Genomic DNA, 16,387 nt, shown 5'->3' on the forward strand with positions numbered 1-16,387 from the left:
TCTGGTCTTACATTTAGATCTTTAATCCATTTTGAGTTTATTTTGGTGTATGGTGTTAGGAATTGTTCTAGTTTCATTCTTTTACAAGTGGCTGACCAGTTTTCCCAGCACCACTTGTTAAAGAAACTGTCTTTTCTCCATTTTATATTCTTGCCTCCTTTGTCAAAGATAAGGTGTCCATAGGTGTGTGGATTTATCTCTGGGCTTTCTATTTTGTTCCATTGATCTATATTTCTGTCGTTATGCCAGTACCATACTGTCTTGATGACTGTGGCTTTGTAGTAGAGCCTGAAGTCTGGCAGGTTAATTCCCCCAGTTCCATTCTTCTTCCTCAAGATTGCTTTGGCTGTTCGAGGTTTTTTGTATTTCCATACAAATTGTGAGATTATTTGTTCTAGTTCTGTGAAAAAGATCGTTGGTAGCTTGATAGGAATTGCATTGAATGTATAAATTACTTTGGGTAGTATACTCATTTTCACAATATTTATTCTTCCAATCCACGAACACAGTATATTTTTCCATCTATCAGTGTCCTCTTTGATTACTTTCACCAGTGTTTTATAGTTTTCAATGTAGAAGTCTTTTGTTTCTTTAGGTAGATATATTCCTAAGTATTTAATTCTTTTCGTTGCAACAGTGAATGGAATAGTTTCCTTAATTTCTGTTTTCTCATTATTAGTGTATAGGAATGTAAGGGATTTCTGTGTGTTGATTTTATATACTTCAACTTTGCTGTGTTCATTGATTAGCTCTAGTAGTTTTCTGGTAGAGTCTTTAGAGTTTTCTGTGTAGAGGATTATGTCATCAGCGAACAGTGAAAGTTTTACTTCTTCTTTTCCAATTTGGATTCCTTTTATGTCTTTTTCTTCTCTGATTGCTGTAGCCAAAACGTCCAGAACTATGTTGAATAGTAGTGGTGAGAGTGGGCACCCTTGTCTTGTTCCTGACTTTAGGGGAAATGCTTTGATTTTTTCACCATTGAGGATAATGTTTGCTGCGGGTTTGACATATGTAGCTTTTATTATGTTGAGGTATGTCTCTTCTATTCCCACTTTCTGGAGGGTTTTTATCATGAATGGATGTTGAATTTTGTCAAAGGCTTTCTCTGCATCTATTGAGATAATCATATGATTTTTATTTTTCAGTTTGTTAATGTGGTGTATTACATTGATTGATTTGTGGATATTGAAGAATCCTTGCATTCCTGGGGTAAAGCCCACTTGGTTTGATGTATGATCTTCTTAATGTGTTGTTGAATTCTGATTGCTAGAATTTTGTTAAGGATTTTTGCATCTATGTTCATCAGTGATATTGGCCTATAGTTTTCTTTTTTGTGGGATCTTTACCAGGTTTTGTGATTAGGATTATGGTGGCCTCATAGAATGAGTTAGGAAGTCTCCCTTCCTCTGCAATTTTCTGGAAGAGTTTGAGTAGAATAGGTGTTAGCTCTTCTCTAAATTTTTGGTAGAATTCAGCTGTGAAGCCGTCTGAAGCTGGGCTTTTATTTGCTGCAAGATTTCTGATTACAGCTTCTATTTCCATGCTTGTGATGGGTCTGTTCAGATTTTCTATTTCTTCCTGGTTCAATTTTGGAAAGTTGTACTTTTCTAAGAATTTGTACATTTCTTCCAAGTTATTCATTTTATTGCCATATAATTGCTTATAGTATTCTCTAATAATCCTTGTATTTCTGTGTTTTCGGTTGTGATTGCTCCATTTTCATTTCTAATTTTATTGATTTGGTTCTTCTCCCTTTGTTTCTTGATGAGTCTGGCTAGTGGTTTGTCAATTTTATTTACCTTCTCAAAGAACCAGCTTTTGGCTTTGTTGATTTTTGCTATGGTCTCTTTTGTTTCTTTTGCATTTATCTCTGCCCTAATTTTTATGATTTCTTTCCTTCTTCTAACCTTGGGATTCTTCATTTCTTCTTTTTCTAGTTTCTTTAGATGTAGAGTTAGGTTATTTAGTTGACTTTTTTATTGTTCCTTGAGGTGTGCCTGTATTGCTATGAACCTTCCCCTTAGCACTGCTTTTTCAGTGTGCCAGAGGTTTTGGGTTGTTGTGTTTTCATTTTAATTCATTTCTATGCACATTTTTATTTCCCTTTTCATTTCTTCTATGATTTGTTCATTATTCAGCAGTGTGTTGTTCAGCCTCCATATGTTGGCATTTTTAATAGTTATTCTCCTGTAATTGAGATCTAATCTTACTGCATTGTGGTCAGAAAAGATGCTTGGAATGATTTCAATTTTTTTGAATTTTCCAAGGCTAGATTTATGGCCTAGGATGTGATCTATCCTGGAAAAAGTTCCATGTACACTTGAGAAAAAGGTGAAATTCATTGTTTTGGGGTGTAATGTCTTATAGATATCTATTAGGTCTAACGATGTATTGTATCATTTAAAGTTTGTGTTTCCTTGTTAATTTTCTGTTTAGTATCCATAGGTGTGAGTGGGGTATTAAAGTCTCCCACTATTATTACATTGTTGTTAATTTCCCCTTTCATACTTGTTAGTAATTGTCTTACATATTGCGGTGCTCCTATGTTGGGTGCATAAATATTTATAAGTGTTATATCTTCTTCTTGGATTGATCCTTTGATCATTATGTAGTTTCCTTCTTTGTCTCTTTCCACAGCCTTTGTTTTAAAGTCTATTTTATCTGATATGAGTATTGCTGCTCCTGCTTTCTTTTGGTCTCTATTTGCGTGGAATATCTTTTTCCAGCCCTTCACTTTCAGTCTGTATGTCCCTCGTTTTGAGGTGGGTCTCTTGTAGCCACCATATATGGGGTCTTTTTTTTGTATCCATTCAGCCACCCTTTGTCTTTTGGTTGGGGCATTCAACCCATTTATGTTTAAGGTGATTATTGATAAGTATGATCCCGTTGCATTTTCTTTATTGTTTTGGGTTCGAGTTTATATACCCTTTCTGTGTTTCCTGTCTAGAGAAGATCCTTATAAAGGACATTGTAAGTTTTATAGTAGAGGTGTGCACAGAGCAAAAATGAAGGTCATCACCATCATCTGTACTACATATTGACTTGGAGGAGATTTAAAATATTTTGTATTAAAAGAGAGGGATCTCCATTTTATGTAATTTAGCAATTCCTTTAAAAAAAAAAAACAGTTTCTTAAAGTAAGGCACACTTACAATCTCTGCCCTTGAAATAAATATGTAAGAGTAAGTATTTGTGAGATGTTATAGCATCCTAATATGTTTTACACTGTTAAAGTTTGTGTGAATTTAGAATGAGAGTGTATACATTTCTGTCTTTTCCTTTCATGTAGAGTCTTGCAACCAGTTGGGTTCTTAGAGATCATGTGCCCTTGGGATGGAAAACTTGAAGTCCAAAATTTAGGACTCACTCCAGGTCATACTGTGAAAGGGAACAAATAGGGCCTAAGATATAAGTCTATTAAAAAAAAAAATAAGTAGCAGATCTTTGGAGCTTTACACTGAGTTAGAGTTCCTATCAGAGGGATAATAGCACCACAGCCGCACTGAATCCTCATGAAGGAGGCATACAAATGACTGGGTTATCCCTCTGATAGGAACTCTAACTCAGTGTAAATCCCCAAAGATCTGTTATTTTTATTTTATATTGTACTATATTTTATTTACAGTGTTGTGTTTGTTTCAGGTGTATAGCAAAGTGATACAGTCATATATATATATATATATGAATTAACAAAAGCGGTTCCCGTCTTTTTATGGGGAGCTCGTGGTTTAGAATATAAATGGCATTATTTTGAGAGAGGGATAACTTAGGTATGGTATTAGGTTTTTTTTTCTTTCTGCAGCTTGAGGCAGTTTTAAAATAACTTAATGTAGCTTTTTGCAACTGTGTATTCTATAGTATTTTTTTAATTTGGTGAAATTTTAACTGTTAATGTTTTTGGTATTGTGCTTGGTACCATTTATTAAATAAAAATTATTTAAATTGAAAAAACAATAAAAAATACAATAAAAAAAATTTAATCTGTGCTTAGAATATTTTTATGAGCACTGACTTTGTAACAATATATTTAAATTCTAAGCTTTTATATTTAGGAAATTTCATGTAAATTTATCAGGTCATATTCAAGAAAGCATTAAATAGCAAATCATGAATAAAAAATAGCCACTTCTAGAAATTGTCCCTTTTTTTTTCAATCCTATTTGTTAAAGTCACAGTTATGATATATGCTCTCTGTAAAAGGTCAATTAGCAGATTCCCCAGGATATTTAAAGTCTTGTGTTATCTTCCAAATGTCAAGTCTAAGTTAGAAATGTTACATTTGGGAGAATTTTGCCATAAGATAGTCCATATGATGAAAAATATATATTCCAGGTCAAGGATAAGGGAATGGTAGGAAATCATACTCTGCCTCCAGGGTTCTGAGAGACTCTACAGTCCAGATCAGTCAGCCACCTCTGTTCCCAAATAGTGGCCCACTCCCTGAGATAGTGATGAAATTGAACACTGATTGCTGAAATTGTTTGACTGATGTGAAGTAGTACAGAAAGATAGTTTTCATGCTTTTTTAATATGAGAAAGCTTCAACCAGCATATAAATTATGGGGTAAGTTCTGAATGTATAAAGAGAAGAAAATAATCAATGGGTTAAAGCGTTGGTCCCAGTAAAGGTCAAGGGGAGTAAGATTAAAAGTTCTAGTAGAATGATGACCTTCGAACAATTCTTTTTTAGAGCTGGAGGAAAAGAGGTGAGGATAGCTGTGGCTATAGATATCTTTGCTCAGTCTGAATTTAAAGTTGAAAAAGTTCATTCCTAATCCCTTCAGTTTTTACTGGGAACCAAGAAAGACCTAAATCTAAAAGATCTGTAAAAGGGAATAAGGATTACTATTGGAGGAAAGTTGTGGGCATTTGGGATATCAGTTGTGGGATTGCAAACAGATAGACATTTCTGTGCAGCAGTGAAGATCCAGCTTCAGCTGAATACTGTGCATGTATACTGTTACCAGTATTACTTGTTATGTTAATTCTCCAGCAGTGCAGAGCAATTTTGATATAGAAAGTAAGAACAAAGATGGTTAGAAAGAACCAGACATAAATGTTTATAGGCAAGAGAACCTAAATACAAACATGTTCAGGATCTGGTGGTTAATGTGGTTTAACATGAAAATCTGACAGAGAAGGACTCAAAGCTGTGAAGTCAGTGAAGCGTCAGGAAGAAAGGAGTGTGGGAGAACTCTGGGACAAAGAACAGTTATTCTAGGAATAAGAAAGAGATCTTGAAGGAAAGGAATGAAAAATCTATGTGTGTTTTAGATCAGGAATCAGCAAACTTACTGTAAAGGGTAAGATAGTAAATATCTGTGGCTTGGCAGGCCATATAGATTCTGTTATACTTCTCAGCTCTGCCCTTTAAGTTGTAGGCATTCATAGATAAGTAAACAAATGGACATGGCTATGTTTCAATAAAACTTTATTTTTAAAATGGACTGATTTATATTTGTCTCAAGAGCTATAGTTTGCCGACTCCTGTTCTAGATAACGACCATTTCCAGGATGTGGGGGAAGTTGAGTGGTTAGAAACCAATGGGTTATGATGTTATAAGATTAGTATATTGACTATAAACCATCTAAATGTAACAGACACTGAGCGAACACTTCACCAAAGAACGGAATAACACATTCTTCATAAGTGTACAAGAAGCATTCTCCTAGATAGGTCATGCTAGGCTGCAAAATGAGCCAAGGTAAATTTTAAAAAGGATTAAAATCATACAAAATATGTTCTCTGATTACAGTTGTGTGAAATTAGAAATCACAAATAACTAACAAATCTTGGAAATTCACAAGCATGTGAAAATTAAATAACACACTCCTCAATTGCCAGTGGATCAAAGAAGAAATTACAAGGAAAATTACTAAATAATTTGAGATGGGTGAAAATGAAGACATACCCCACCAAATATGTGATGCAGCTAAAGCAGAGCTTAGGGAGAAATTTATAGTTATAAATGCCTACATTTAGAAGGAGAAAGATATCAAAATCGAAAATCTAATCCTCTATTTTAAGAGAAAGAAGGGACAATAATCAGGTCTGAGATGCCCTGAGGAGATAGAATGGGATGAAAGCCCAGATAAGAGAGGTTGACCTTAGCTGAGAAGGACAGCTTCTCCTTGTAACTAGAATGTGTGCATGCCTTCTAAGTCGCTTCAGTTGTGTCTGACTCTTTGCAACTCTATGGACTATAACCCACCAGGCTCCTCTGTCCAAGGGCTTCTCCAGACAGGAATACTGGAGTGGGTTTCCATGCTCTCCTCCAGGAGATCTTCTTACCCAGCAATCAAACCTGAGTCTCTTGCTTCTCCTACATTGGCAGATGGGTTCTTTACAAATAGGAAAGTATTAATAGAATGGTTTATATATTTGCTATAAGATTATAAATTTCCAATTTTTACCACTTTCAACTGTTTTCTCTGTAAAACTTGAGTTGAGCTCCTTTGTAGAGAGTAAAGAGAAATGAAGCATTGGAGATCTGAGGAATAGTTTTTGTGCCGAATGGTTGAAATAGTCCTCCAATGGAGTTGACCAGGAAAAACTATTAAGAATTTTGGCCTGTTGAGGATCCTTTTGAGGCTGGTAGTAGTATGTTATAGAAGAACTACTGATCTGCCCTGCTGTGTAATTCCTTCAGTTTCACTGAGTATGTAGGTAAAGGCACAGAAAAGGCAAATGTTGACATTCATATAATAGCTAGATGGGTGAGATAAGAAGATAAATAGGCAGGGAAATTTAGGATATTGAAATGATGAGTCATGGGCAATAAGCTAGTTAAGGACAGAACTTAAGAAAAAAAACTTGCTTCTGGTTCAAGATGGTGGAGTAGAAAGATGTGCATTTATCCCCTCCTGAGAGAGTACCAAAATCGCAACTAGCTGTTGAATAACCATTGACAGAAGGACTCTGGAACCCACCAAAAAAAGATACCTCACATCCAAAGACAAAGAAGAAGCCACAGCAAGGTGGTAGGAGGGGCACAATCACAATGAAATCAAATCTCATATCTGCAGTGTGGGTAACCCACAAACTGGAGAACAATAATACCAAAGAAGTTCTCCCACTCTTAGGAAGGTTCTGAACCCCACATCAGGGTTCCCATCCTGGGGATCCAACAGTGGGACTGGCAGTCCCCAGCACATCTGACCTTGAAGACCAGTGGGATTTGACTATAGGACTTCCAAAGGACTGGAGGAAACAGACTCCTGTCTTGGAGGGTACAAACAAAATCTTGTGTACTCCAAGACCCAGAGGAAAGGAGCAGTGATGCCACAGGAGACTGAACCAAAACTCCCTGCAAGTGTTGGAGGGTCTCCTGTGGAAGAATGGGTTGGCAAGGCCTCACCACAGGGACAGGGCCACTGGCAGCAACAGGCCAAGAAGGTCTCCCTTGGTGTAAATCCTCTTGGAGTTCTCTATTAACCCTACCATAGAGCCCATAGACACCAGAACTGGGTCCCCTCAAGCCAAACAAGTACCAGAAGGGAAGGCAACCCCAGCCATCAGTTTTACTGATCAATGCCCTGCCCGCTAGAGCAAGACCTAGTTTTTCCCTTTGCCAGTCCATCCCATCAGGAAGCTTACACAAGCCTCTTAGCCTCCTTCACCAGAGGACAGACAGAAGAAGCAAGAAGAACCACAGTCCCACAGCAGCTGGAACAAAAAAGACATTACAGAAAGTAAATCAGGATGAAAAAGCAGAAAGTTATGTCCCAGATGAAGGGAAAAGATAAAACCCTAGAAAAACAGCTAAATGAAATGGAGATAGGCAACCTTCTAGATAAAGAATTCAGAATAATGATAGTGAAGGTGATCCTGGATCTTGGGAAACAATGGAGAAGGTGCAAGAAATGTTTACCAAATACCTACAAGAACTAAAGAACAAACAAAGAGAAGTGAATAATACATGAGATGGAATCAATAGCAGAGTAACTGAGGCAGAAGTACAGATAAATGACCTGGATGTCAGAATGGTGGAAATCACTGCCACAGAACAAAATATAGATAAAGGACACATAGTAATCAAACTGAAAAAAATTAAAGACAGGATAAAATATTAAAAGTAACAAGGGAAAAATGACAAATAACATAAAAGGGAATTTTCATCAGGCTGATTTCTCAACCAAAACTGTATAAGCCAGAAGGGAATGGCACAATATATTTAAAGTGATGAAAGGGAAGAACCTACAATCAAGAATATTCTACCCAGCAATACTCTCATTCAGATTGGATGGAGCAATCAAAAGCTTTCCAAACAAGCAAAAATTAAGAGAATTCAGCACCACCAAACCAGCTTTACAACAAATGCTAAAGGAGTTTCTCTAGGCAGGAAACATAAGAGAAGGAAAATACCAACAAAAAATAAACCCAAAACAATTAGGAAAATGGTAATAAGATCAAAACTGTTGATAATTTCCTGAAATTTAAATGGATTAAATGTACCAACCACAAGACATAGGCTGGCTGGGCAGATGAAAACATGTGTGTATGTATTTCCACTTAGCACATCACTCTGCTTGACCCCCCAAACTGTATGTAATTATTTTATATTGTTAAGTTAATCATGTTCCCATTATGGCTTGCAATTGTAATTATCTTTTATTTTTAGTCTACCGATTGATTGTGAAAACTGACAAACATTTTTACTATTTTAAAAAATGGTATACATGTGAAAAAAATTTTTAATAAAATAAAAATCACCCCTCTTATAAGGGGAAAAGGGATAAATTGGGAAATTGGGGTTGACATATGCACACTACCATATATAAAATAGATAATTAATAAAGGCCTACTTACAGCACAACGAACTCTATTCAATACACTGTAATGGCCTATAGAATATGCGTGTATATATAACTGAGTCATTTTGCTGTACACCGGAAACCCACACAAATTGTAAATCAACTATACACCAATAAAGTTTTTTTGAAAGATTGAAAAGAGAAAGAAAGGAAAAAGCTAATGAATAGGGAGCAAATCAATTAACTGGAGGTTGTCATGAGGTCTAATATACAAGTCAACATCATTTTTATTCACTAACAAGTCCCAGCTCCTGGAGTAGTGCCTGGCACAGAGTAAGTGTAATATATTGTAAATGTTAAATGAATGATCATGGCAGAGCAGAAATCATTTAGTAAGGAAGATAGAATAATAGGAGGTTGTGGTCAGAGTTGATGTTTGAGCAGGTGATGGAGGAGGTGAAGCATCATGGATAATGCTTCATATGTCTGGCATGCACATGCAGTAGGTAACTGATTTTTGAGCTTTTATATGAAATAAGTATTTTTCAAAAAATTTAAATAGTCATTTTCTACAAATGGGTGAACTGACATTTACCAAATAATTATCATTTAAAGCCACTAAAACTATCAGAGTTTTTAATTCTACCTCATATAGGCAGAATAAACAAAATACTAGTAGGAATGATCTTCCCTTCCAAATTAGCCTAGTCTAGTTCTTAAAGCCAGAAGCTCAGAGTACTTCTCATGATTTCTATTTTATTTTGTTTATCACAGGTATGGACAATTTTAGGTTCACAATACTATATCACCTTTCTAAAGTATATTGATCTTTTGGTAGGCTTTGAAAGACCTCTTTTTTTGCTTTCTTGAGAGTCCCTTGGACTGCAAGAAGGTCCAACCAGTCCATTCTAAAGGAGATCAGTCCTGGGTGTTCATTGGAATGACTGATGCTAAAGCTGAAACTCCAATACTTTGGCCACCTCATGCGAAGAGTTGACTCACTGGAAAAGACTTTGATTCTGGGAGGGATTTGGGGGCAGGAGGAGAAGGGGATGACAAAGAATGAGATGGCTGGATGGCATCACCGACCTAATGGACATGACTTTGAGTGAACTCCGGGAATTGGTGATGGACAGGGAGGCCTGGTGAACTGTGATTCATGGGGTCGCAAAGAGTCGGACACGACTGAGCAACTGAACTGAACTGAATAAGGCTAAAGTCTCATTAAAAATAGACTGTAAAGATTTACAGACAGAATGGCAGTGATCTAATTTTTAAACAATGCCAGTCTTTTCCATTTAGCTAAATGCATCAAAGAAGTATTTTGATTTTGATGATTCATGTCTTTTTCAGATAGCTTGCATTAGTTCTTACCCTGTTTCTCTCCCACACCCTACTGTGTAATTACTTGTACAAAGTAGATACTTAATAAGTCTGTACTAACTTATCTTTAATTATGTAATAAGTTGTTCCCTGAAATACCCTTCTCTCTACTTCTTTCCCTGGTAAATTTCTCTTATGATCCAGCTCAAATATCATCTCTGAAATTATCCCCCATTCTTACAGGCAAATAATCAGGTCTCTGCCCTTAGAGTATTTCTGTTTTCTATCATATCATCATTATTAGCAGGTGTAGCTATTTCTTATCCTAGCCTTTTATCTACCACGGAGCAGAGCAGGGACTTTAACTTATTCATCTTAGGGGCTCCATACCTTGTATGTGCCTACTGTATAGTTCCAGGTTTGTCTGGCAAATAGTATGGCAGTGAGGAAACTCATTCTACAAGCACAGTGTTGGCTTATATTGGGAAATCCTGTCCTCTAAAGGATTTTGCCTCTTTAAAATTTTCCTAAAGTTAGGATATTGCTGTTAGGTGAGCAATGATTAGTTAGTAATGGCTCTGTAATCCAACCAGTGGATAAGAAAAATTAGCCTTTTCCCCTATACCAACCTTTTTTCTTTTCTCTTTTTCAGAAAAATTTATGCAGTTTTTAAAGGTTACAACTTCTTTTAATTAAGCATATAACATAGTTTATTTTCAATATATATTTATTAAAAGTACAAGTGTCCCCCAGGATGTTAACTCTGACCATTCTTAGGATGGTGGCATTTTTATTTTTTAACTTTTTCCTCTAGGTGTAATTTTTTTTCATTCTTTGAATTTTCTATTGCATGATCTATATTAGGAAAAAATTCCATTTTTTAAAAGATATGGTACATTATGGAAACATTTAAGAGAAGTAAATGCTTTGGTACAGTTTGGAACCAGGTAGCTGGTTTAAAATGGACCAGTCTGTGCTCTGGTAACAAATCTCAGTGGCAAAAAGTATATTTGCTGCTGGCAGAATGGAGTTCTTCTACATACAATACTGCACATCCAGTCCACCTCCATTTCAAAGTGGTTTCCAAATTTGCTGCATCCAGAGTAGGGAGAGATGGAAGAAATCAGCCAGTTCTAACCTGCCTTATCACAAGTTATTTGCCAGAGCCAAACCGAGTCACATGGCCCTGAGCTTACTGCAGAGTGGAAAATGCAGGGAAGCACATAGAATACAGTGTGTGCTGAGCATCAGTTGTCTCTGTTAACATGACTGCAACTCGTTTCATTTTACAGTTACTGTAACGAATGTATGTTGGATCCAGACTGCGGTTTCTGTTATCGTATGAATAAATCAACGGTCATTGACTCTTCCTGTGTTCCAGTTAATAAAGCATCCACAAATGAGGCAGCCTGGGGCAGGTATGTTGCTCATTACATAAGAATATACAATAAAATTTCAGCTTGAGACTTATATTTAAACTTACAGAATGACTGCACTTATGCACTCTACTACTTTTAAATTGGTCTTCTTTTAAAGAATCTTTGTTCTTTATAACTACATTACTTTGCAACATGTTCCAATGAGAGTGGGTAGAAATATTGCAAGTGTATGCTTCACAAACTTAGCATATAAACTCAAGCCTAGACTTCAGGAAATCCAAATTCCAGACCCAACTCTGTTCTAATAAACTACAGGAGTCTGGACCTTGAGGCAAGTATCGCTAAATATTGCCACAGTAGTTTCTCCCACTGGGTATTTTTTCATTATACCAATAATTTTCAAACTCCCAAACTTAAGTGAAAGACAGAAAATTGTGAAGTCACAATGAATTCGTATCATTTTAAATTCTTTAATTCATATTGTATGTTTCTGGAAGTCAGAGAAATTAAACAAAATAAGGATAAATTTGGTAATTTTGGGCATGTATGAGAAACTGTGAATCTTTCTTTTTTTGACAGATCCCATTGGTTTAGAGTAGACACATAAATGAAACATTTGTGTACAACAAATATCCCCTATTTATGAACTAGCATTCATATTCATGAACACAGAAACATGTAAATATTATTTGACATGGCTTTTGCATTTTAAATTCTCAAAAAAAGATTACCATGCTCTCGTGCTGTCTGCCTCCTAATACTGGGGAAGGCAATGAAATCTGTAATAAAGTGCTTGTATCTCCTAGGAGCCAGAAAGTATAATGTATCATTATTAATAATTAGGCTGTTTTCATTAATCATTTTATTATGGAATTATTCCAAAGTAGTAGTAGTAAATTATATGATATTGAGTGAAAATCCAGATCACATTTTAAATACACTGATTAAAAAGAAATATGTAAAAGAAGTATAATTATTACTTAAAATGAAAACTTGAAATAGCTTCTTTTAAAAACACCTAGTGTATGCTTTCACTAGTCAAGCTTTATTAGGAAGTTAATTAATTATTTCTGAATGTAATACTTTACAGTTTTAATCCTTTTGATTTTTTTCAATAGAAGAAGCCTGAAAGTTTCTAGTCAAGAATTATGAACAATTTGAAATCTATGTATGTAGTTTCCTGTACTTCATATAATTAATTTAAAAACTTATGGGGACACTAAAATTATGTTTATCTCTTTCTCACAAGAAGGTCTATAGGTCGGTGGTCTCAAAATAAGAGTTTTATTCTTTTTGCAACTAACAAACTTTACAACTATTTAATAGAAATGTGTATTACTTCTTTTATTTACACCTATTTTAGATATTATTTATATTTTTGTACCATTATTCCTGGGCTACACCCACTACTAGAGAAAAGTGAAAATAGATAATACCCAAGTAGGAAAAATACAAAAAACTAAACAAAATACGCAAGAAACTTTTATGCTTGTGGAATATTCTTATTAATAGAATAATAAACTAAAACTCTTTACCTCCCACCTCGGAAGGAAAACAGATTTTCTCACTCTACTCTGTGCTGAGCAGCAATCTTCCTCTTAGCCTGGTCACCATGCTGGGTTGCCTCAATCTCTCCTACAAAGAAAACAAAAAATGCAGGATGTGTTTACTGTGAAAAATTCCTACAACAGATTCTCTAATTATAGATAAAATAGCATTCATTATATTTTTGTTTATTTTGTTGATAGGTATTATGCAATTACCTAGAAAGAAATTTTCAGGGAAAAAGCCACCTTTACCTTGGATTCCTATTTGAGATATACTATTTATAGATGTTTTAGGGTCAAGTATTGAGGCAATTCAATGACATATTCACAGATCTCTGTTGTTGTTCAGTTGCCAAGTCGTGTCTGATGCTTTGCAACCCCATGGACTGCAGCACGCCAGGCTTCCCTGTCCTTCAATATCTTTCAGAGTTTGCTCAGACTCATGTCCATTGTGTTGATGATGCCATCAAACCATCTCATCCTCTGCTGCCCCCTTCTCCTGTTGTCTTCAATCTTTCCCAGCATCAGGGTCTTTTCCAGTGAGTCGGCTCTTCACATCAGGTGGCCAAAGTACTGGAATTCTTCAGTTCACGTACTTGAAGACTTCACATACTTCAAGACTAGCTCGAAGGATTTTGAGCATTACCTTGCTAGCATGTGAAAAGAACACAACTTTACGGTAATTTGAACATTCTTTGGCATTGCCCTTCTTTGCAGATGGGATGAAAACTCTCCTTTTCCAGTCCTATGGCCACTACTGAGTTTTCCAAATTTGCTGGCATACTGAGTGCAGCACTTTAATAACATCATCTTTTAGGATTTAAAATAGCTCAGTTGGAATCCCATCACCTCCACTAGCTTTGTCCATAGTAATCCTTATAGGGCCCACTTGACTTCACATTCTAGGTTGTCTGCCTAAGTGAGTAACCAAACCATCATGGTTATCCGAGGCATTAAGACCTTTTTTGAATAGTTCTTTTGTGTATTCTTGCTACCTCTTCTTAATCTTTTCTGCTTCTGTTAGATCCTTGCCTTTTCTGTCCTTTATTGTACCCATCCTTGCAAGAAATATTCCCTTATTATCTTCAGTTTTCTTGAAGAGATCTTTTCTTTCCCATTCTGTTGTTTTCCTCTATTTCTTTACATTGTTTACATAAGAAGGCTTCTTGCATATTTTTTTTCTTGGGGATGGTTTTGGTCACTGCCTTCTGTACAATGTTACAAACCTCCCATCCATAGTTTTTCTGTTTTTTCATAGTTTTTCTGGTAGGCATTCTGTCTACCAGATCTAATCCTTGGAATCTATTCATCTCCACTGTATAATCATAAGGGATTTGATTTAGGTCGTACCTGAATTGCCTAATGGTTTTCCCTACTTTCTTCAGATTAAGCCTGAATTTTGCAATAAGTAACTGATCATCTGAGTCACATTCAGCTCCAGGTCTTGTTTTTGCTGACTGTATAGAGCTTCTCCATTCTCAGCTGCAAAGAATCTCTAGTTGTAGCTGTTTCCTGAAAAACACAAGATAGAAGGGTAATACCATTCGTGATGAAGAGTATGCTAATTTTTATCTCAACATAATGAAAAGTATTTGTCCATATAATTAACTACAATTAATTTGAAATAAAACTTTGACATTCAGTATGCTTTTCTATGTGAGCGTATGTGCCCGGTTCAGTCTTGTCTAAGTCTTTGCGGCCTTATGGACTGTATGTAGCCTGCCAGGTCCCTCTTTGCATGAGATTCTCTAAGCAAGAAAACTAGTGTGAGTTGCCAGGCCCTCCTCGAGGGGATCTTCCCAACTCAGAGATTGAACCCACGTCTCCTGCATCTCTTCATTGCATATGGATTCTTTACCACTTAGTCACCAGGAAAGCTTTTTTATATTTCAATCAAAAAGTTTTCTGTTTATCCTTGTTCTCCAAAAAAGATATACAAATGACAAAGCTCATGAAAAACTGTTCAGCAGCAGTAGTTATTAGGGAAATGCAAGTCAAAACTACAAAAGATATTACCTCAGACGCCTTGGGATATAAAACAAATAACAAAGAAAAATAAAACAATAATTATGTGGAAGATGTGAAAAATTGGAAACTGTATACACTGTAGATAGGAATATAAAATGGTGCAGCCACTATGGAAAACAGTGTGGCAGTTTTTACATGATTTTAAGATAGAATTATATGTCATCTAATAATTCCACTTTGGGGCACACATCCAAAAGCATTGAAAATAAGGTCTTGAAGTTTTATTTGAATACTGTATTCATAGCAGCGTTGTTTACAATAGCCAGAAGTTGGAAGTGACTCAAATGCTCCTTGACAGACAAATGGATAAGCAAACTATATACATACAATTAAACATATTTAAAGAAAATAAATTCTGGCTACTACAACATGAATGAAGCTTGAATATGAGAAGATGAGTGAAATGAGCAAATACGAAGTGATTCCATTAAAATGAGGTACCTAAGAGTACTCAGGTTTATAGAGAAAGAATGAAGAATGGTAGTTGCCACAAGCAGAGGGAAGAAGGAAATAGGGAGTTGTTGTTTAATGGTTATGGGGTTTCAGTTTTGGAAAATGGAATGAGTTTTGGAGATTGCTTGCACAATAAGATGAATATACTTAAAAATTTAAATAATTAAGATAGTAAATTTTTTTAATGTGTATTTTACAATTAAAATTTTTAAAAAGGAAAACCCATGTTAAAATCATTTAACAAGCTTCTAGAAAATTCAGTACATTGAACTAATAGAAAATCTTTCCTCCTGCCCATCATCCTCTGCATCTCCCACATGCTTCCCACACAGAGACAAATATAGATTTAATTCACAGCTGAACTTGAGAGAAATGCCCAAATGCTACCAGTGAGAGTGAGAGCAGCAAAAGCCCATGTGGAAACCGAACAGCACACAAGATATCAGAACAGAAGCCAGTCTAAAAGGTGAGAGGCTAATGTTTTAGGTGCTGAGAAGACAAAACTCCAAGTCTTTCCTCTAGAACTATGATGGGCCACCTAAGCTCTAAAACAGAGACCAAAAGAACTGTTGGGATGTGCTAGGCAAAATTCTCTGTGACCCACCTGGGACCTTGAGTTGAAACAGTGTCACACATGAGAAAGCAAAACCAGAAGCCTTCACTATAGGGAAATATGGCTTCTAATTTCATATTGCCTTTGTGAAGGGGAACCATCAGTTGACAAACATGAATAGTAAAAAATCAAAATGTGGGTCCCAAACTGGAGACATCCATAAAGCTAACTCAGCAAACATGTAGTTATCAGAACCCCGGACACATGAGACTTCCATCAAAAGCAAATATGAGATAGCAGTAAAATTTTAAACTATATCAACTTATGAAAGAAAGGTACCACGTGTGACA

At 35.8% G+C, this 16,387-nt stretch overlaps 1 protein-coding gene across 2 annotated transcripts in view; it reads left to right on the plus strand.

The window, feature by feature from the left end:
- The window catches only part of SLC2A13 (solute carrier family 2 member 13), a 559,427-nt gene that overhangs the window by 414,553 nt on the left and 128,487 nt on the right, over positions 1–16,387 (plus strand). For both annotated transcript variants that reach the window (XM_088836975.1, XM_055396779.2), the window contains exon 7: positions 11,370–11,495. In XM_088836975.1, coding sequence (XP_088693101.1) covers positions 11,370–11,495 — 126 coding nt within the window. The remainder of the gene's footprint in view (positions 1–11,369; positions 11,496–16,387) is intronic.

This window comes from Moschus berezovskii, chromosome 6, assembly GCF_049115385.1.
Source record: "Moschus berezovskii isolate FMDL1 chromosome 6, NW_MosBer_1.0, whole genome shotgun sequence".
NCBI classification, from domain to species: Eukaryota; Metazoa; Chordata; class Mammalia; order Artiodactyla; family Moschidae; genus Moschus; species Moschus berezovskii.